This window comes from Phoxinus phoxinus (genome assembly GCF_949152265.1).
Source record: "Phoxinus phoxinus genome assembly, chromosome: 5".
NCBI classification, from domain to species: domain Eukaryota; kingdom Metazoa; phylum Chordata; class Actinopteri; order Cypriniformes; family Leuciscidae; genus Phoxinus; species Phoxinus phoxinus.
The window spans coordinates 9,165,845-9,189,198 of NC_136880.1; the positions used below are offsets into that span (position 1 = coordinate 9,165,845).

At 39.4% G+C, this 23,354-nt stretch overlaps 1 protein-coding gene and 1 long non-coding RNA gene across 2 annotated transcripts; both read right to left on the minus strand.

The window, feature by feature from the left end:
* Positions 1–2,988: 2,988 nt before the first annotated feature.
* LOC306998927 (uncharacterized protein) lies at positions 2,989–6,298 on the minus strand (the record flags this gene model as incomplete). Its single annotated transcript, XM_079613325.1, has 4 exons — positions 2,989–3,176; positions 3,763–3,950; positions 5,136–5,229; positions 6,238–6,298. The coding sequence occupies 4 exons, from the start codon at positions 6,296–6,298 to the stop codon at positions 2,989–2,991; spliced, it is 531 nt and encodes a 176-aa protein (XP_079469451.1).
* A 5,611-nt stretch (positions 6,299–11,909) lies between these two features.
* LOC306999150 lies at positions 11,910–22,769 on the minus strand. Its single transcript, XR_013797749.1, has 4 exons — positions 22,563–22,769; positions 21,890–22,085; positions 21,227–21,374; positions 11,910–12,108 (listed from the first exon to the last, which is right to left on the minus strand). It is a non-coding gene; the product is annotated as an uncharacterized lncRNA (long non-coding RNA).
* Positions 22,770–23,354: the final 585 nt, after the last annotated feature.

The window sequence follows — 23,354 nt, forward strand, 5'->3', positions numbered from 1 at the left end:
GTTTTATGTTTGATCACGTCAATGTTTTGTTAATTAAAGTTGGGTTTGGGTTAGTGATCGACTGATATATCGGCCGGCCTTCGTCGATAGTATTTCCGCTGCATTATATACTGACAGGCGTACACAGGCAGCTCTGTGTTGCTGGAGACGCTGCACTGCCCCTCCCCCACTAGCAGAGTGCTGGAATCTGCTCTTCAAGACAACGATAAGTTTTAAACTTTCAAAGCATCTTTTAACTGTTTGACTTAGCTGAATATAAAACTCTCGAATGCCTCTATAAAACTGCTTGCCATTGTATTTAGGGAGCTGCAAATAGCTAAGTTGTAGGCTATTCGTATGCATACTGTAGCTGTTACGAACACTGGTCATAGGATTAAGTAGTGCTGACGTTGTTCCGTGGTATTTGTGGGAGTTTTATTCAGCGACCACCTGGCTGAGGTTTGGACGCTTGTGGTGTGTGTGTTTCCCACACATAGGCTAATTCGGTCGCCAAGGCAAATTTTTATCCCGCCAAAGCCTTATTTGATCGCTGAGTGATTGTAGATGACTGACAACTGCGCTTGTGACAGGTCGCATGTTACTGAAAGAACGAGCAGAGAGAGAGTGCGCGCCCCTCCTCCGGCCGCTCGCGCCGTCTTCAAACTGTCTTGCTCTCCCTCGTGCATATTAATCAAAATTAATTAAGAATTGACATGATGGTAAAAGGTTGGAAAACTGAAGTTTCATGTGGGGAACTGGGAGATTTTTTTTCCTGACTTACCGCTGGGTGTGAATTGTGCTAAAAAAAACGTTGCCTTACCTTCTCTGAAATTTCTAAAAAATTCCACAAACTCTGTTCCACCCATTTAGCAGACACAAAGCACACTTTCAATAAACCCAAAAACCTGTATCCAGTGATGCAATGTTTTCTGTGTTGACACAAATATTGTGCGATGTCCTAAACTGCCGGGATAATCACACAACGTGTACACGTCCTCTAATGACACCTCTGATTCGCGCACTAATGTCTCCTTTGAACCGATGGTTATGGTTAAAAATGGTTAAAACAACTGATCTTTCCAACACTGAACTCACCAGACGTCTGAATCAGATTATAACAAATCGGTAATACTTTACAATAAAGTTACATTTATTAAACTATAGTATAGTATATATATACTAAGTTGTATTTGTTAACATTAGTTAGCCTAATGCACTGTAAATATCATGAATGAATGAACGGCTGTATTATTATTAACTAGATTAATAAATAATACAGTAATAAATGTAGCTATAGCTCCTTTTTAATTATTTTCAGCACTGAAGTCTTTTTTTACTACCTCACCTGTTTTTACTATTTGTTAAATATATATTTTTTTTTAAGTTCAATAAATGAGTTTTTTATTATATTGAGACTTGTAACATTTGGGTCCGTGTACGTTTTGATAGTTTGTTTTTTCGTTTGAACCAAAAAACTAAATAACGAGAAACCACCTGTTTTTCGTTTGTCGTTTCAAACCAAAAACAAAGAAACGGTAAAAAAAGAGCCGTTCTCCGTTTTTGGTTCTGAATCAAACAAACGGAAAAATGGAAAAAGGAATTTCAAAAAACCAAAATCGGACCGTTATTTGATTTTGGTTTTTTGAAATTCCTTTTTCCATTTTTCTGTTTGAAGATCTACATTAGTACATGGACAGGTTGGCCACGTGACCCGGAAGTAATAGTAAATATGGCCTATCAAAATAAAAGCCAAACTTTTAGAACGGTCATAATATGCCGCACTAACGTTATACCAGAGTAACGGTAGAAGAAGAAAAATCAATTAATAAATAGGCTAATATAAACCTGTACCGGAATAAATATGTTAGCAACAGTAGTTTATTACAGCTATTTAATATCGTGCCTATCCAGACATCAACAGTCACGTTTAATGAGCGCATTGTTTGGCTCAATACAGTTGGTAATATTGGTTAACCTAAGAACTTATTGTGTGTGCAGAGTTGTTACTGTTAGCGCTATATTATATAATTCAATTTATATTTAATGTGGTTTCCACCGTAATGGACTGCGAACGATTGTCAACGTGAATTCCCAAGTGACGTCATGCGTAGGCCTAATAACATATGAGGGAGATTGGGATTCCGCTGTTCCGCCATCAAAATATCAGTCCCTATCTCATCTTTGCCATTCGATTGACACCCTCATAAAACTTGTGTTGGTCCTCAAATATAATTTTATCCTAACGCATCATATCTATTTTCAAAAAGCCCAAGGACACGCTGTTACCTCAGTGTTAATAGAAATGTATTGAACAGGCTAGTTAGGTAATAGACTAATAGTTATGATAGTAGTTTGTTAATAATACACTCAAAAACGACATATGTGAAGGTTCTCAGTCCTCCATGTAACGTTAATAATCCAACGAAGTTTAAAATCAAGGGCAGTTCAAAACGATTACAAAAACAGACCAGTAGGTGTCGCACTGTGTCTGCGAGCTACTGGTGGAGATATTGATTTATGTTCTGTAATTAAAACACTTTCCATTATAACTGTGCTTTCACAAATCACGTTTCTACGACTGCTGCTTAAGGCATTAGCCTACTCAACAAAATGAGCTCTTTCTCATGTTTGATTGTCTGATTTACATGTGTGCTATTATACTGCGTGAACAGTTTTAGGAGTTGACTGTAACTCAAATTTAAAAACATGTCTCACATATAGGCCTACAGTCCAGTGGGGTGTGTGGTTCTAGTGTGTATAATAGACAACAAGCAGTATGTCATGCAAGTGAACATAATTAATTTTATTGAAATGTTTATATTAATTTATTATTAGCATAAAATAACATATACAACAAAAGGAGTTCTGCAAGTGAACATAATAGAAGATTTTTTTTTTTAACAATTTATTAATTGCATAAAATAACATAACAGATGAACATGACCAAACTTAACCATTCAACTTAACTTAAAACCTAAACTTAAAATAAAAACTAATTAAAACAATCCCCTAACTTATAGTGTCTTTCAAAACATTGACAATCTCCCCCATCCCTGTAATTTCAAAAAAAAATTCTTGGAACATCTCATCCCTGCACTTTGGGCAGTGCGGCGAGGTAGTTGCCCACTGCTCAACGCAGACCCGGCATCCAACGAGGCTGCGGCAGCACGGTGCCACAACTGGGTTTTCCATCACATCTGCAAGATTCAGAATATTTTTCAACAAATATTTCAACGGTTGTCTTAAGCAATTTTCATCTGTCTCATTTCACTTGTTAGTGTGTTAATAGTTATGTATTCCCATTGACTACTATGCCTACAATTTTTATTAAAAGTTAATTATTGCAATGACATCTGTCTAAACATACCCTTGTATCCCCTATATATCTCTGGTGTCATAAGCCTCTTGTTCTATATTGTATGACAGTAACATCCATATTTTTTATCTGCTGGTTACATCTTCACTGAAGCTACATCACACTTATATTGATACAATTATTAAAATCCAATATGCTATTGTTTTATGGCTGCAGGATTACATTAAACAAAATGTTTTGGCACATTTCCCTGTAATTGAGCAGTACATATTTGTTTTCTTCTGAAACCCTGGGTTCTGTATTAGAATCAAAAATAAATCTTTGAACACAGTTTGGCAGCGCAGTGTCCGTTTATAATGTTGAACCCTTTAATGTGACAGGTGACTTTCAAGAGGGTAATGCTATGACTTTGCTATGATTTTACTGCAGAATATGACTTGTTTGTAGATAATTTACAACTGACTAACCTCTGCATATAAGGCACTGAAACGTTGACCTGACTGTTGCCACCTGGTCACCAGTCAGAGCCACCGTGCTGACCCTATTTGCCCGAGCGTATTGCCCCAGGTCCCGCAGTGCTTCCGTAATAGCTGGCAGCTCTTCGGCTGCCAGCACCAGCTCCTCGACCCATCGGACAGTTTGGTCATCAATGCCACTGTGGGGTACAAAACATGTTTACACAATTCAAGCAAGTCATGCTGAACAGCCACGTTGATTATTTGCTGTTATCTATATTTTTGTTTTTCATGACCTAACCCAACTTTACATAAGGACTTTTTGGTTTCACACTCATCCCTTTTCAGCAGAAATGGTTATAAAACCAGCTCCTTAACCACAATCGCAAAAATCATGTTTGGTAACACTTTACAATAAGGTTAATTTATTAAACATTAGTTAATGCATTAACTAACATGAACTAACAATGAGCAATACATTTGTTACAGTATTTATTCATATTTGTTAATGTTAGTTAAAAGAAATAAAGCTGTTAATTTTTTGTTCATGTTAGTTCACAGTGCATTAACTAATGTTAGCAAGATTTTAATAACGTATTAGTAAATGTTGAAATTAACATGAACAAAGATGAATAAATGCTGTATAAGTGCAGTTCATTATTAATTAATGTTAACTAATGAACCTTATTGTAAAGTGTTACACACTTTTTTAAAATGTGATCCAAAACCTGCTCAAGCTCATCCTCCAAAAAAAAAAAAAAAAAAAAATCCTATAATGCAACAAACTTACTAAATAAGGTTATTAAAATTAAACCTACCAGAATAAAAAAAAAAAAAACAGACGAGTCCCCAATTTGTTACAACCCCGGCTCTCAGGCCGCAACAAAGAAGGAGGATGCAACTCAGCCTCAGGTTTTCAAAGATTAACATAAATTTATTTAAAACAACACTAAAACAAAAGAATAGCGTGGTAGGCGCAAGCACCAACACTGGTGTCTGGGCGGGCAGGCCTAAATAGGTTGGGCTACTAGCCAGGTGCATTGAGAAACACAGACAGCACACAGTACAGAGGTCCAACACCAAGAGCTCTTGGGGCCGTCACACCTTTTAACCAGTTTATGTGTATTCAGCATACTTTAAAATAACTTAATTTGATAATGCCTAATCAACTTAAAGTCATCTCCATTGCTGGATGGTTTTTGACAGAATTTATTGGTCTTTGTGAATTTGCTTATGTTGAAAAGGGTTTATTGACTTGAAATTCAAAATTGAAATGAACATGTGGAGACTCTGGAGTATTTACTCTGCAATGCCTTTTGTGTTGAAAGAAGTTAGTCTTAAATTCTGTAATAGGTGAAGGCTTCTATAAACAGTATGCTTGTTACCTTGTCCTCCTTCTCTTCTTCCTCATCAACTCCTGGAAGGCACTGTCACAGACGGCAACAATCTTCCGAGCATTCTGCTTCCAGAACAAGACTCCTAAAGAGAAGATGTTGGGGATAAAATTACATTTTCAATTTCAATTCCATTACTTTTTTTGATTTTGAACAGACCCTTGGCAAGTTTAATGTGGTTTATATGAAAGGCACAACTAACTCCTATTGACCTTGCCTAATGAAGGAAGCAATAGTGTGCCAATTGCTGGCAACCAGGTTGCCAGCAAAAGAGTGGGACAATTATCAGCTTATATGAAAACACGTTACAAAGGCTACAAAAGTAAAGTGAAATACATTCAATAAACAAGCTAATCAGACAATATTGAAAAAATAAGTGATATCCAAGATATGTGATGTCAATAATAATAATGAACTACTATTAAAGGTGCATTCAGCGAACTCACACGTTTTTTTTAGGCCAAAACTTTTTTTTGTCACCTACCGCAAACATCTCCTCACTATCCGCTAGCTGCCTGTCCTCTGAACACACTGTAAAAAACACGGTCTCTGCAGACAGCCTAGTCTTCACACACGCAGCTCAAACAAACTGAGCAACAAACAGTTCGACCCATATCACGAAACATAGACTGTTCCAGCCAATAACCGACAAGAATGATGTGGGGTGGGGTTTGGGGGGTTATTGCGCGGATGAGGAGGGAGGGAGGGTCTAGCTAGCCTCCGTTTTGTTTGATAACAGAGCATCACAGTCCCACCCACAGCCGGTCCCGGAAGTAAGAATTCAATACAATTTCTCCATTGACAGTTGGGGTATAAGCCATAAAAACGTAACCATACTTGGTAGACTTAAAACCAGCTACGGCTGTACTAAGCGATTGTATATGCTCATATAAACGGCAAAAGTTCATGGGGCACTAACCTTGTTTTGAGATAAATGCCGTTTATTCGCGATGTCTTGGATAAGTACTTCATTACCCACAATTCTGAACAATCCCACAGTGATGCATCTGATTGGTGGAACTCGTGTAACTGTCTGGTTAAACCCCGCGAAGGTCTGTGAAGACTGAAGATCATTAATAAAAAAATAAAAAACCTGTGTTGTGTTTTTGCACGGTAGACTTATCAGTGCAAATAATGATCTCCTTGGCTGCCATGATGGCTTTTTTCAAGGAGGAAAACAAAAGTGTTCAAAGGGGTGAAAACCACTTCAAATCGGGTCATGTAGTTGAGTGTAGCGTGTCCGAGGGTCAGCTGGGTTTTGTAAGGGCCAGCATGAGGGACAAGACCTACAAAGTTGTGGTGAGTTTTGCAGGGAGGTTGGTAACGTTAGTTAGCATTATCATTCACTTTAGCTAGGCTACTGTAGCCTTCATATGGTATGAGTCATATCAAGCATTTTATGATGCCACTGTCAAAACAATATTTAGCCTAGGCATACCTCTTCATGCATTTACTGAACATTTGTGTAATAATTCATGGCAAGTTAATAAACTGAATATGATGGTCCAAGAGCAGACCTTTGCATCAGACCGGTGGAGTGGTGCACTTTCTGGTTTGCTTTGCTGACCATCACTTTTTAATTTTCACTTGTTGTGGATATTAAGAAAATACATTAAATGTTATTAAAATTAAGAATGAACTATAACTTCATGAATAAAATGAGCATGGACCACAAGTGGGAAATTGTTGAGGCATTTGTCATATAAAATTCAATACACAATACATCACTATTATTTACACGATTACTACTGAAAGAACTGCTATTTACTGCACATTCACTATATAAAATTCACTGGAGGAAAAAGTTTGCGTGGCCGTCTGATTTGGAAATCGCTCAAAAGGCTCTTTCGCAGTTGTGGCTTCAGTCGACTTCAGTGAGGCGCGGTGGTTTATGGGATGAGTAGTTCCTTTGCTCGGAAATGAAAATATGTTCACAGTCTTGTACCTTTGACTTTTTTGGGATTTTCTCTTCTTTTTTTCACTCGAAATGATATGTTGTTGTATGCTTATGAGTTCAGCCGTAGCTGGTTATCCTCAGACATGCTCTAAAACTCTTTAGATACGGATTTTTCCAAAACGTCAATGGTAAAAAATTATGGGAAATGTACTTCCGGCACCTAAGCTCTCTTGGGCTGTGGGCGGGACTGTGATGCTCTATTAGTGTAAGTGCAGAAAACGTTTTATTTTGTATTTTGCACATACGTTTCCAGGTGGTTTGGTCACATGAGTATCAGTGGGTATTTACCTGGTAGTATTTCCTGTATTGTTTACATTGTGAAGAGAGGGGGTGAGTAGCAAGGAGTGCTCACTTTCAGTTGACCGTTTACACGTATACGTTTACATACATGGATACAGTAAGCTACGTTCTTTAATGGTTTGTGCGTGGACGATCCGTTATCTTGCTAATAAAGGTATTTGGATTTTAAATGCATGGAAACTCGTCATGGATCTTTCGTGCTGCTTAGCCTCTCAGCGGCTATAGGTTGCCGATGATAATAATTTCAAACATTAACCAGAGGTTACGCCAACCGGGATCGCTGAATGCACCTTTAAGGAGGATTTTTTTTTTTATACAATAACATACCTGTTGTGCCAATGCCTTCGATGAGGCGGTTTCCCTGACCATCACAAAGAACAATGTCTTCCTCTGAGCCCAGGTCATGTTTCACTTTTTCAGAAATAGTGGACACATTTGCCTCACGCTCCAAAAAAGTTACGTACAGGGTGCCTCCGTCCACATGAAGGACTCCACCCTCCACCCTTCCGATTGAAATGCTCCTTTTGACAGATACAAACGGAGATAGATAGAGATACATTTAGAGAGTTGTTTTATCATTCAGTCTTTTACCATACCATGCTTTTATGTTTTCCCTCACGGCTTTGCAAAAATGCTCTGAGGGTGTATTTGGTTTATGTTACAACAAACCTTGAAAAGCTTCTTGCAGCTGGTGCAGGCGCTGGGCCTGAACGGACAGCAGAAGCCACAGGCCTGGTCGCGAATCTAAACAGATTAGGTTGTGCAGGTTGTGCTGGGTGAGGGTGGGTTGGCAGTGCCACTGGTGCAGTAGGGCCTTCCTCTCCACAAACCTCATATCTCCCTGACAGTTCAATGTCCCCAATGTACCCTGTTGAGCTGGGTAGCAGGACAACGCCAGTCTCTGAAATTAGATAGATGCTGGTCGGCATCAGCTGAAAATACAAATATGACAATGTAAGTTGATTTTATTTCTCTCTCTTTCTCACTCACACAGGCAGAGTAAAAAGACTCTTCCAGATTTTATTCTCACTACATCAAAACTTATCTATACCATGTATCTCATTGTTTAAAATCATTGTAAATAACAAACTGCTTTCAGCAGGGGAAACAGGGACCAAGTCAACCCTTACTGGTGGCTCTAAAATAATTTTACTGTACATTCAAGTAATGAAAATGACACCACAAACAGCGATAACGTCGCCGTTTGGTCGGTGAAGATTAAGAATTATTTACTTACCAGAGTTGAAAGTATTGGGAAACACAGAATACAATTTCTGCATCTGTGGTCTATAATGAAAACGCGCGCAATTTTGATCCTGCTCGCCAAATTACACACAATTTGGCGCTAACTAGGCTCAGAAAATTTTGCTTTTGCTGCTGAGAGCTCACAGATAAGGCATGCTCATATCAGTGTCACTAAAATTACATCATCATAAGGCACTTGACGTGGATCATAGACTCCAGAAAATGGTGGGTTGTTTCAACCAAAATCTGGGAAAAATATGGACAAACACAAACATTGGGTTAAAAAAATTTTTTTTGAACTGTAACCCAACGGCTGTGATCGTCCATATTTTACCCAAATTTGGGTTGAAACAACCCAGCTTTTTTTAGAAGTTAGTCTTCATACCATGCACTTTTACCTATAAAAACTATTTTAACAGGAGTTTATTGTAAACATAACTTTGTTGCCGAGTTTGGGCATTCCAGCCTCTTTAACATAACGTTAACTTAACGTTACACTATTTCTTTCAAGACTAAATTTAGGCTAAACCAATATTATGCCTAACCTATATTGTATACCTCTTCTTGGATAGGCCTACACTTTGAATTTGATATTTTTTTCTAACCTTAAATATTCTCTAAATATTTTCCAGGGTGATGTCCACTTCCCGGATTTGTATCGTTCTGGGTCCACGCCAGAGGGTGGCTTTGTCCTGCTGGAAATTCATTTGACTTTCACGGAGATGCTGCAAGAGTGAAATCGGCGGTGCAAATGGTGCAAATGTGGTGTAGGCGTAGCCTAATCTGAATTCTTCGCGCAATTTTTTGAGCGCCAGGAAATGACCTTTCAAAATAAACCGTTAACTTTTCAACATTAATGCTTACTGATAGGGTGACCAGATGAGATTGGCTGAAATTCGGCGCTGCCCGGGGCAGGGGCGTTGCTAGACCACCTTTACTGGGGCATGTGGCCCAGTATAAATCTTCTGTGCCCCAGTAAATCTGAAGTTTGACTTTAACAATTTATTTTTATTCGTCAATGTATTTAATAGAAATTATATCATAGGGTAATAGAATAAAACAATCAACGCTTGTAAAACAAAAGCGGACACGCGCTACAGAAATCCATGTCCGCGCGCGTCTGTTTCCTAGCAACAGCAGCGCGCGCGCATCTGAGCACACCGAAGTCCGAATGTGATTGGCACGCTATTGAGGACAGCCTGGTAGGCTATAAAACATGACGAAACAAAAGTGTGTAGCCTAAATAAAAATAATCCTATTTTTATTATTATTGGCTTCTGTAGATGGACATCAGACTTTTGTCAAGCTATTGTTATCCAATTGTTTGGCCTTCAAACACCTTTCATAATACACGGGTCGAGCGGGTCAAGTAGCCCAATAAAAAAAATAATTCAATCGAGGGTGGATGACAGATAAATCATTATAATTAAATGTGGTGAGTTTAAAAAAGACATGAAACTCTCATCACGATAAAACGCAATGAACGCGCGTCACACATTTACTTTCGTTTTCAACAACTGTCCTCAGGGAAAGCAATCAAAGAAAACGTATCAGTGCTTGACATTATAACGCTTGTCCGGGACACGTGTGTGTTTTGTGTTTGTTTTAAGGGAAAAGTGATATAAAATATAATATAAAAAATAACCAGGGAATAACCGAAAACGCGAGGAAGATTCTGTTTTATTTCATTTAATGTAAGTCGCGATTAGTTGATAATAATATAACCCTAATGTACGGATGGTAACAAAGTTGCGCTGTTGAGGCTCGCCCAGTTATTCATAACATATTAATTATAGTTAAGAAACAACTATTGTATATGTTATTCCCTATATATACAATATTGTTCAATATACTGTTTCTGATATTCAAAATTCGAAAATGTCCATTCTTTGTACTTAGGATGTAAGTAATGTATCAAACTGTAGATCCTTTGAACACTCTATTTACATCTTGTAAGTAATTATGTTAATAAAAACAAATAAAATAAATAATAAAAAAAGATGATGAATTTCAAACCTGAACCAAGCATATTTGTATTCAAAGTTCAACAGTCTGTCTTTAGTCTGCCACACATAACAACAACTTTAACCTAACTTACCACATAACAAACTTTTTAAATTGTCATGTGTTAAAATTAGTTATAACTGAAAATATTGCTAAGGCAAAAACAAAAACAATTATAAAAAAAAGCCACTGAGGGATGATGTCCCGGAAACACTGAGGCTAAAGCAAAGTCACTGATGTCTCTAAAGTAATGTCAATGCTGACAATGTCTTCTGGTCATATCAATCAGGCCTTGGAGTCCAGACTTAAAATATTCTGGTTGATTGTTGACAGCATTGTCCAACATTACAGTCACATCTGGCCATTGCAGAGCAAATTCCCTCTCTGCAGTTTCCTGGTCCTGTGCACTCTGAAAGGGGTTGGTGCCAAAATGTGACACTCTTGTCAATGATCCCACCTCTTGCTCATACCAGTCTGCAGCCACTGATGCCTCTGGCAAAAGGTCTGTGGATACACGTTTTGGGCATCCCTCTCTGGCCAAGTAACTGGGGATTCCCTTTCCTAAAAGAAGTAAAGATAAAAAGGATACATTGCTCAAGCTATACAATGAATTTTTCAAAATTGTTTTTTTTATTTTAAATAAAATGCATCCCACTTGGTCTAACCACTGTGCATTTGAGAAGCTGACCCACAATCTTGCTTCATGTGTATTTTTTATTTTATTTGATTTATTTGACAATAAAGTTAAAACAAGTACAATCAAGCCCAAAAGACCGGTACGCATTTTTTAAAAACGGTTGAGGATAAAATACACAAAAAAGCCGTGGGCTTATTTCCATTGTGGTCCTCTGAGGGGGAACAATCTGCAATAGCTTAAGGATGACTGTTGTTATTAGGAACATTTTTCTGTTATTTACTACAACATAACATTTAGGATTTGCATAGTAAAATGTGAATTTGCTTTACCAAAATCACTATGAAAATGTGTTTTAATAAATGTTGCATAAAATTACCTAGGACTTAATGTTATAGTACAAAGCTCAATGATGTTCTCAGAACTCACTTATGATCTGCATCATGCTTCTCCTAGTGTTGTATTAAACAAGTTTAAAAATGTGTTAATCAGAAAACCACTTAAAATAGTATACAAAATGCGTGACATTGTCATTAATAAAAAAGGCTTGAACAGGCATCACACAAAATTTGACATGCAATCAGACTCGAATTTGATTGAGACAAACCCCGACACAAACCTGGAATCCTGTGGGCATTCCACGCTTGCACAACACGGTCAATTCCAAGCCGAGCTAATTGGCATGTCAAGGATGACACACAGAATTTGGACATGCTGTCCTCCATATCCAACACCTCCTGATCCACTAGTTGGACCAATGCCACTTTTAAAGGGTAGTTCACCCTATTGTTGATTTCAGGCCAAATTCTTTCAATAGTGTGATTCTGTCAAAGCAAAATATAAAATACTTATTTAGATTCTTTACACAGAGAATACTGTCCAAGAATAGCTGATTTCAACACTACACAATTATCACCAAACTTTAGCTTTCCATTACGAATATATACAAGCTGTTGTGGAAATTATTCTATTTGAAAAGTGAGGAGGAAAAACAGACAAGTGGAACCTTCGAAAAGTCAAAGTATCAAAAGTTTATTTCTTGCAAGAAATTGGCATTCACATACAGAGAACGTCTGATATGAGAAGGCAAAGGTCAGTCCCTTTTGCCAAGATTATATACCCTCAACACATCCTGAGTGGGTTGCATCTTGTCATAAAGATTTGTCTCGTTTACCTTAAAAGGAAACGTCTGTATACGTCCGTGTTCAAGATCTCGTCTAATCATAAATTCTATCTGAACAGAACAATGCCCTGTCTGCCCAAAAACCCCCTCTCTCAGCCCCTGCTCTTTTCACACCTATTGCCTATCTTTAGTTCGAACAAAGCTGCGCACATATTTTTCACACTTATAGTACACATAGTCTTCACTTGACCCAGTGAACATTTTGTTCCTTCAAGCTAGTTCTAACTCATACATTTATAAAAACTTAGTTTTATATCTTTAATAATGTGCTTTTGATTATATTCCTTTAAATGCTTATGAGTAAAAATTAATCTTCATCGTTAATGAAAGTTGTACCCATACAAAAGCAAAAGAAACATATCTAAATGTAAAATTTCCATAACAATCCCCCATATGTTCATTCAAAGAACATACACACAATTTGACATTTACTTTTTCATATGCATAGTAATATACAACAGGTAAATTTTCCCCATAGTTACTTAATTTTCTAGTCAAACTCATGTTCGCTCTCGTTCTCATAATCCTCATCATCATCATCATCAGCCACTGAAACATTAACTTTACCCTCTGGTGCTTTAACTTATCACTGTTGTGTATTCCCCTGGACTCATTCTCATTCTCATCATTGTTACAGTCCCTGCCTTAGCAGTGATTCTAGAAATACAATTAATTAAACATGGAATCATTAAAAGAAAAATCAAAATCAAAATCAAACATCCGATTGGCATAATGGTACTTATTAACAATTTCGTCCACCCCTGCAGGCCCAAGAACCAATTATCTAGTGAAGATGACATTTCATCTGGAGTGGCTACGGCCATTTTCATGTGTTCTATTATGTCTGATACATTTTGATAGACGTCAGTCAAATTAAAACAACAAGAGGTTCCTAACAATTTGCATATTTTCAAATAAACCTCCTACATCTAAAAGTCCTGGATAACAGCACCCCATCCATTTCTTAGGAAGGGTGTGCACATACTGTTCAAGCTGTTGTCTCTCCGAGGTCATCGTCGTCACCTGGACATGTGATATTTGTACCATTAGATGTTATACATTTGTTATTATTCATGATTATCGTGGTTTTACAGTGTGCTGTACCAGCCATTATTGCCCCTTGTTGGGTCCCTAATTTACATAAACATACGTCGCCTAATTGTGGTTTCACTGCCCATACATTGTCAAAGTCTCTAGTGCTGTTGGTCTCAAGGCGGGTCTAGTTGATATTATTAGACAGGTCACGGCAATGCCCTCGCCGTCAAAACACCACAAAGTTCTTGACACAGTACGGACTACTCCCAAAATTGCAGAATCGTCCTGTACTATTGATTCGTCCTGTCTCCAATGACGATGGTTTTCGAATTGATAACCTACAGGATGACACGAGGCTCTCTTTAGTCTGACGCCCGTTCGGTGCTCGTCGGCTGTGAATGGGATTCTTCTTCCGTTGCAGCTACCGCTGGAGCTGGAGCTGGAACCTTTCGACAGTGTGTCCCGTGGATCCACGGAGCTCTCTCCTCGACTTTCACCGCAGTGTGAGTTACCAGCAACACCTGGAATGGTCCCTGCCACCGTTTCGTCCTCCAATGCTTTCGTCTCAGATCCTTTATCAGCACGAAATCTCCTGGCCTGATGCTGTGCAGGGCTGTCTCAGCCGGCTCTGGAGCTGCTGCCTGGACCTGTTTGGAGATATCACAGAACACCTTATCCAGTTCAACACAATATTGTAACATGTCATGTTCACAGAGAGTCGTGTCAGGCAATGTTCTAGGTTTGTGTGGTTCCCAACCCATGTGAGGTGGACGAGCAAACAGAATCTCGAATGGCGAGAGTTGTGCTCGCCCCCTCTTCCTCATTCTCATATAAGTCAATGCGATAGGCAGGGCCTTTGGCCATGAAAGCCCTGTTTCATCACAAATTTTTACCAGCTTGTTCTTTAGAACTTGATTGTGTCTCTCAACCGACCCGGCTGACTCCGGATGGTAACTGCAAAAGTGCTTCCAGGGAGTACCCAGGAATGCTTCAACTGCAGAAATTGCACTGTTTACAAAATGTGAACCATTGTCACTTGATAATTTTTCAGGAATTCCCCATCGTGGGACAATTTCCTGTAGGAGTAGTTTCGCCACCCCTTGTGCATCTGCCTTTGTTGTCGGCATGGCTTCAACCCATCCTGAAAAAATATCAATCGCAACTATGCAGTATTTCTTTTTGTCTGATTGTGTCAATTCAATATAATCGAGCATTACATGTGAGAATGGTCGTTGCGGCTTGGGATGCCCCGCCTGTCTCATTGCCTGACCCCTGCCCACATTGTTAGTCCCGCAAATCAGACATCTGCTGCAAAAATCTGCTGCCACTGTGGAAAAACCTTTAGTAAACCAGTTATCTTGCATAATACTGAACATTCCCATTTTCGACGCGTGGTCCAGTCCGTGCGTCAGCTTTGCATATGCCTGAAAGAAATGAGAAGGTAAACATGGCTTATTGTTAGGGCCGACCCACTGTTCATTCTCATACACACAGCCTGCCTCTCTCCATTTTCGCTTGTCATCAGCAGTGGCATGCTGTTGCATCGCAGCTACGTCACCTAGTTCCTCATTCAGCCGTGCTGCTGTGGTTATCTGAACAGGAAGCAGAGCCGCGGCCTTTGCAGCCACATCTGCTGATCTGTTTCCTTTTGAAACGTCATCACTGCCAGAAGTGTGCGCCTGACACTTGCAGACTGCCAGTTCTTTTGGCAACAGCATCGCATCCAATAATTGACTCACAAGAAGGTGATTCAATATTGGCTTGCCATCGGCTTTCAGAAACTTTCGATGTGCCCATATTTGTCCGAAGTCGTGTACTACACCGTAAGCATACCTTGAGTCAGTGTAAATTGTAACACGCCGGCCACTTGCCAATTTGCATGCTGCAGTCAGAGCCACCAATTCAGCAGCCTGCGCAGAAAAGTGTGACGGCAGTGGTTGTTGTTCCAGAACCTCAGTTAATGAAACAACTGCATATCCAGCTCTGTTTGTGCCATGGTCATCCTTGCTGGATGACCCATCCACAAAAAGAATCATGTCACTATTGGGTAACGCCTTGTCTGTCAAGTCTGGTCTCGGACTACATATCTGCTCTAAGGCTGAAACACAACAGTGTGCTTCACCATCATTCTCTGTGGGAAGCAGAGTAGCTGGATTTAAAACATTACAACGTTTTACAGTGACATTAGGCATTTCCAATAACACAAAGTTATATCTCAGCCACCGTGCTGCAGATAAATGAGAAGTCTTTTGTTCCAATAAAATCATGGACACAGCATGTGGCACCAGTAGGGTTAAATCACTGAACCCTACAAAATCCCTAGAGGCTACCACAGCTCTCTCCGCTGCAGCCACAGCCCTTAGACAAACAGGAAGCCCTCTTGCCACTGCATCTAATTTGGTTGAGAAGTATGCCACTGGTCTCAACTTTCCCCCATGCTCCTGTAATAAAACAGAAGACATGTATCCATCTTTTTCAGCTACTGTCTGTGTAAAAGGCTTATCTGGATTTGGTATGCCAAGTGTCGGTGAGCTCATCAGAGCCTGCTTCATTTCACAAAAAGCTCTCTCTGCCTCAGCGGTCCATGTTAGTTTGTCAGAGGCTGCCATTTCCTGACCATAAATTAATGCTGACAAAGGCCCTTCTTTGTCACTGTAGCCAGGAATAAACGTTCTACAGTATGAGGTCATTCCTAAAAACGACATCATTTGCTTTTTTGTGGTCGGTTTAGGAATGTTCTGTATTGCGGTGACTCTTTTATCAGACAATGATTTTCCGTTTGCTGTTAACACGTGACCTAAAAAGGTAACTTTGGTTTGGTTTATGGCTACCTTACTCGGGTTGACCTTGTGGCCCTGCTCTGCCAAATAAGTTAACAGTGTGATGGTAGCTTGTTTACAGACCTGTTCGTTTGGACAACAGAGCAAAAGGTCGTCTATATATTGAAGGAGTGCGACCCCTGGTGGAAGTATCAAACCTTCTAGACTGCGTTTCAAAGCTTCATTGTATATTGTTGGGCTTTCACAGTACCCCTGACATAAGCGTGTGAATGTGTACGCTTTACCATTAAAATTAAACGCAAACCAAAATTGTGAGTCAGGATGTACTGGAACGCTGAAGAACGCATTTGAAATGTCAACCAGCGTGTAACACTTAGTGTCAGCTGGAATCTTAGTTAAAATCGTATAAGGATTTGGAACGTTTGGAGCTCTCGCCTGAACTGCGTCATTAACTGCTTTGAGATCCTGAACGAACCTGTACTGAGTCTCTTCACCTTTGTCTCTTATTTTCTTTACTGGAAAAATAGGTGTGCGGACAGGCGAGTCCGGACACTCAATAATGACCCCTTTTTCCAGCAAAGAATTAAACACTGGAGTGATGCCAACAATCGCTTCCCTTTTCAATGATATTGCATTTTCTTTGGTCTATAGTCAGATTTAGGCTTAATTTGAATCGGCTCACAACCTGCAATCAGACCAACATCATATTTATCTTTAGCCCATAGACAACTCGGAACTCCCTCCAGTCCTTCCGGAATGGCAGGGAGGTGCGATAAGGTCAAACTGCCAAAGTGCACTTCCTCTTCCACCACTGTGACTGCTCTCAAACCCCTTAATGTCTTGTGACACGGTTCTTTAAACCATCCGGTACTTTCACTTTGGCAGATCATTCTTTTTTGATCTATTATGACCCAGTCGGTCAGTTCATGGCACTTGGCCATGAAGGGACCTGCGTCACGCCATTCAGCCTTCACTGGTTTTGCCAGTGCTATGTGGGGCTGTGCATGTTCCATGTCACAAAACATTGTCTGTTTGTCAGTCAATTTCACACTCAAAACACACCAGTGGTTTGTCCAATAAAGATAATCTGTCTTTACATTTTCCACATCAACATTAAACCAACGCTGCGCATATTCATCATCAGGTTCATTGCTGACATGTGAAGTACAGTGCAAATCTGTATCATTCATAAAATCAGAGGATGGCAACACTCTGTCTCGAGCCTTTGTGGCTAGACAGGTGTTAGAAACTTGCCACTCATACTCAAACAAAGGGGTTTCCCCTGTAGTCACATGCAACATCCGCATGTCAGCAAAAAGCCCTTCAGTAGTACATTTAACAGAAACACCCAGCTTACAGAGTAGATCCCTACCCATCAAATTAACTGGACATGTCTGAGTAATCAAAAAACAATGCTCAAATATTTTCCCATCAATTGAACACTCAAGCGGCGTTGAGACCGGTTCTGTGACCACATGACCAGTTGCACTTCTGGAACAAATTGTTTCTCCAGAAAGTGGAATTGGTTTTGTAAATTCTGTTTCTTTAATTATGGAGTTAGTGGCCCCCGTGTCTAACAGAAACAGTAATGTCTTATCAAGTACGTTTACTTCTATCAAAGGTAAAGGATTATGAGCTTTATAAAAAACATTTGCAAGCATGTCTTCATTGCACAGAGCAGAGTCAGGAAAAGAAGGAAAATGATACTTATCTGATGGATGGACAGGAAACCCGTTGCTCGCACCCTCCTCCTCTCAATCTGCCTGCTGCGCTTTGTAGGCTGCTTGCGGGCAAGTGTCACTCCAATGTCCTTTCTGTCCACATGTGAAACAAGTGTCTCGATCTGGACGTTGTTGATTTTGTGAAAAGTGTCTACCTCTTCCACGACCACGTCCTCTGCCTCTTCCTCCACCACCTCTTTGGTTTTGTTGGTGGTAGATTGGTTTGGGGTTGTTGTTTTGCAGCGCTATCAGAGCTAGAGAAAGATCTTTGTCTTGCTTGGTGGTTCTGGCTGTTTTCTGATTTTTGATGATTCCCTCATGATGTTTTGCATGTCGTCTGATTTCCGCTGTAGAGGCAAGTTGCCATCCGACACAGCTTTTTTCAATTGCTTTCGAAATTTCTTTGTCAAGTCCGTCCATGAACAAAGTTCTTAAATAGTCATCATAAGGATCAGACCCCATCGGTCCCGCATTCGGATCTGTTGGTGGCTGTCTTTTATCCATACCCCCATGTCGATCAAAGCACTCTTTCAGTCGCTGGAAATACGCTTCTGTAGTTTCATCTTTTCCTTGAACACATTGACGAACTTGGTGAATGTCCATCGTGCGTGGAAATACTTTATTTAAAGCTGTGATTATATCGTTGACTTTCTTTGTGTAGTCACTGTTGGCCGGATCGTCGTAGTTGACGTGTTTCAGACGAGAATCTTCTGGCCAGTCGTCTGACAATTTGGCCATTTGCACTGGTCCGTATTTCAAAACCATTAATCTCCGCAGTTCACCGAGAGTCGGTCTGAATTCTCTGCAGAAAACAGCTAAATCAGCACCCAGTTTTGCCCCACCTGCTTCGATGTTTGGCAGGTGTTCAGCAGCTTTGTTCAAGTCCTCTTGGTTCCATGGCCGCATTACCAGAACCGCTCCCTCTGGCCCCGCCACTTCGAGCATTGGTGCCCGAAACTTTAGGAGACTTCCATCACCATCCTCGCTTTCACTCTTTATCTCTGTCTCTGAATCATCAGTCTGCTGGCGATTTTGCTGGCTTCGCAGGTTCGGCTGCTGCGCTTGACGTTGTTTGTCCGTACGCCTGGTCGAACTCTGGCTAAATTTTCTTTTTGCCTGTCTTTGTGAGCTCAAAGTCAAAGTTTTCATGTTTGTGCTCAGCAGTTCTTCTAAGTCTTTGTTGCACTTCTGTCCTCTGGCTCCTTGATATGATGCCCCAGAGCACGTTGAGGATGTGTCCTCTCTCTCGTCCTCCGTCGGAACATATTTGGGCGGTGGACCAGATGGTGCGCTGGCTAGCGCTCCTCCCGCAGCAGCTCCTTCCACAGCAGGATTGAGAGCAGGCGGGCGACGAGCCGGATACGCCCCGTCCTCCACCGTCATTTTCACGTAGTGACCGAAAAAGGAAGAAGAACAGTCAGCAATTTCACTACAATCATTTTTAAGATTCTGTAAGGCTTTCTTTGATGCATCCTGTCTTTCTTTATCAGAGTACAATGGTGCAATGGCCCGACAGACTTGTTTTTGCTGTCTGCGTGTTGCCTCTTCTAACCATTTTACTATGATTTCACCACATTTATCGTAATGTTCTTTGTTTTTTTTCTTAACCACATGAGTCATCCAATTCGCTTTGGTTTGAGTTAAATGTGACACACTTAGACCTCCATTAAACCCATATTGGTTTATCAAAAACGGCACAAAATCATGATACCAGGTTCCCATTACTTTATCTATGGCTCTATATGAGCTCTTACCGAAATTAACCACCTGTTCCTCCTCTCTTTTCGAATTTTTGTTACCCATTTTATTTTTATTTTTCTTTACTTTTATCTCTATATATATATGTATATTTTTATACATATAGGCTACTTTTAATCAACAGTATTTATATTTGCGTATTTAAATATTTTCCCCCGCGTGGTCACCACGCACTATATTTACTGTGTTAACTTTCCTCTCAGCGTGGCCACCACGACATGCCTAAATTCGTCAATCTAGGACTTTCAAAATTGCCTGCCTCCGTCGATGCAGGTCTTTCCCAAACAAGTGCCTCCTCTAATGTCCGAACCTTACTATCAGCTTATTTCGAACGAGCACCTTGTTTGGTGTTTGAGAAATTTTCTATCAGACCTATTCTCAAAACTCTGGCCCTTTTAGAGAAGAATTAACACATGGCATTTGAGAACTTACTTTTAGGCTTATTCTCAAACCCTGTTTGGAAAACGCTTATTCCAAAACTCTGACCCTTTTAGAAAAAATATTCAATACGCAAATAATTTTCTTATCCACTTTGTGAATTTAAATTTTCTCTCACCGTCTTTTTTGATGACCTTGTGAGTTCTTTTCTGGGAGTGCGTTCACCGCGGTCGTCGTGATGAGTAGAACAATTCTCTCTCCTTAAACTTGAGGATATTTGAGCCGCAGAGTATGGTCTCTCGGGATGATCAGTCAATTGTTCCCCTCAGTCACGCCGATCGTTGGTTACTGCATCCCATCCTCGTCGCCATTTGTTGTGGAAATTATTCTATTTGAAAAGTGAGGAGGAAAAACAGACAAGTAGAACCTTCGAAAAGTCAAAGTATCAAAAGTTTATTTCTTGCAAGAAATTGGCATTCACATACAGAGAACGTCTGATATGAGAAGGCAAAGGTCAGTCCCTTTTGCCAAGATTATATACCCTCAACACATCCTGAGTGGGTTGCATCTTGTCATAAAGATTTGTCTCGTTTACCTTAAAAGGAAACGTCTGTATACGTCCGTGTTCAAGATCTCGTCTAATCATAAATTCTATCTGAACAGAACAATGCCCTGTCTGCCCAAAAACCCCCTCTCTCAGCCCCTGCTCTTTTCACACCTATTGCCTATCTTTAGTTCGAACAAAGCTGCGCACATATTTTTCACACTTATAGTACACATAGTCTTCACTTGACCCAGTGAACATTTTGTTCCTTCAAGCTAGTTCTAACTCATACATTTATAAAAACTTAGTTTTATATCTTTAATAATGTGCTTTTGATTATATTCCTTTAAATGCTTATGAGTAAAAATTAATCTTCATCGTTAATGAAAGTTGTACCCATACAAAAGCAAAAGAAACATATCTAAATGTAAAATTTCCATAACAAAGCATAAGGAATTAATTAAAAGGGAGACTGACATTAAAATCATTGAAACTTACAAATTACAATCAGGGTGTGTGCATATTTTGCTCAACTGTACTCACCTTTGTTGATGGTGTTTGCATATATGGTGGCCTCTCTGTGTTGTTGCGGTGGCTGGCCAATTTCTCTTGCATGTAAAGAGTAAGGTAGAACTCCTTCCCATGGTCCACTCTTACCTGGTCCCACATCCCATACTCCATCACTGCACCTCTGCAAGAAAAGATAATATTCCCAATTCTTTGACAGCAGTATGGAGTCTGTTAGTGTCACCTTTAGCTGAAAAATATATAGTATGTCTTATGTTGTCAGGTAGTGGGGAGGTAATCTGAGTGTTGACTGGCTGCTTAAAAGGCTGTAGCTGCAACAATTATTTGATTAGATGAACCCCAAACTACTTTGATAATCGATTAAACATTTCAGTCCTTCATTAATTTCTGCATCTTAATTGTAATTGTTTGCTGTTTTTATTATAAAGTAGAGTAAACTTTTAAAACTACCTTAAAAATAATGCTAACCTCATAATCCAATTATTTGTATAGATAAAATTGCATTCTTGACATTGCAGATAAGGCCTGAAAATTGGCCAATTTGACTAAGGTTTTAAAGGATCTGCATAAACAGTGTTTGAGCAAATCATGAATTGGGATGATTTCCAGAAGCTGGTTCTTATTTTGACAAATTTCTTTTGGTGTTTTTGGGTACATTGAAAAGGTGGTTTAAATTACCTGTAAATGTCACTGTATATATGGTGAGGTTGTTCTACACAGGCATTGTTGATTTTCCAACAATTTTGCTGGAGAAGCCATCGATCGCCACCACATGAGTCACACCAAACATAACCATTTTTTCATTCTGGTCTATGTGTACTTTGTGACCCACATAGCCTGCATTATATGGAACAGGATTAAGGTTCCTGGCTCCCTTAAAACAGACAAAAAACAGACATCAGTAGGCTACATCAATACATAGTAAACCATACTGAAATCAAAGAAAAAAAGCACATTGATGTAAAGCTTTAGACATAACGACATGACTATACTGTAGCAAATACATTTAAACCCTCCTGTAACCTACTCTTACAACATAATACCTGAGCAACCACTGTTACTTGATTATCGTACTGATTGAAAACAATACTGCAAGACATTCTACTACCACAATACACTGCACTTACTGCTACTATTCATAGTACTAAGGACTACTACTGCTACAGCTGAAGTGAGTACTTGTAATGTTAGTACAATTGTCATTACTGATAGAACTATTCAAATACCCTAACCAATTAAACTGTCACATTTACCTCAATGCCAAGAAATCCCAACCTTAAAAATCCAATAATCAATACATTTAATAAGCCTTTAGTAAATCCGGCCTTTATTGACATTAGATCAAACCTACCTGACATCGTGCCCTGTGATAAGGCATGTGAATGTTGCGCAAGACATCTCCCACACGACCTTCGGATGCATGGACTCCTGCGGCTGCAAGATAGCCTGTCATCATTTTTCTGCCATAGGTAGGACCAGTCTTAAGGTAAAGAAAAGAGAAAAGATGGTTGATTCAATTCCTATTTAGAAGAGACATGTAATACACACACATACACTGGGGTCATCAAGTGTGAAACCACTAGTCAATGAGTCTACTTTTATTTTATTTTTTATTTTGTTGAAGCATATTCCCTGTTCACAACGTGCATGTTTGCCTATAAAAGACGTCATACAAACAACATTATTAAACATACAAGTCAAGCTTACCTTCATAGCATTTTTTTGTAATTTCAAGTAAGGCTACAACTAATACAAATATGATATTTTTATAATGTAGTATACACAAATCATAGTTTATACTGTAACCTTCACACACAAGACTGGGAGGGTTAACTCTGGAGGTCAAAGTAAATCATTCACTATGCAGAACTAAGTTTCTTTATTTGTCAAAGCAGGGGGAAAGAAATTCTTTCTCAGGTCGCTCCTTTTTGCAAATAATAGGCTATAGCAGACAATATAATCATGACATGGGGCGCGGGCACGCATTTAGACAATACATAGCCTATTATGTCAAAATATGAGATATTATGTTGAAATAACATTATTAATAATTATAATAATTCTTTAAGAATATTTGATTAATGCTGAATGTTGTGCTTGTTCAATTTAATACAAATAAAACTTTAAATGTGATAATTCAAAT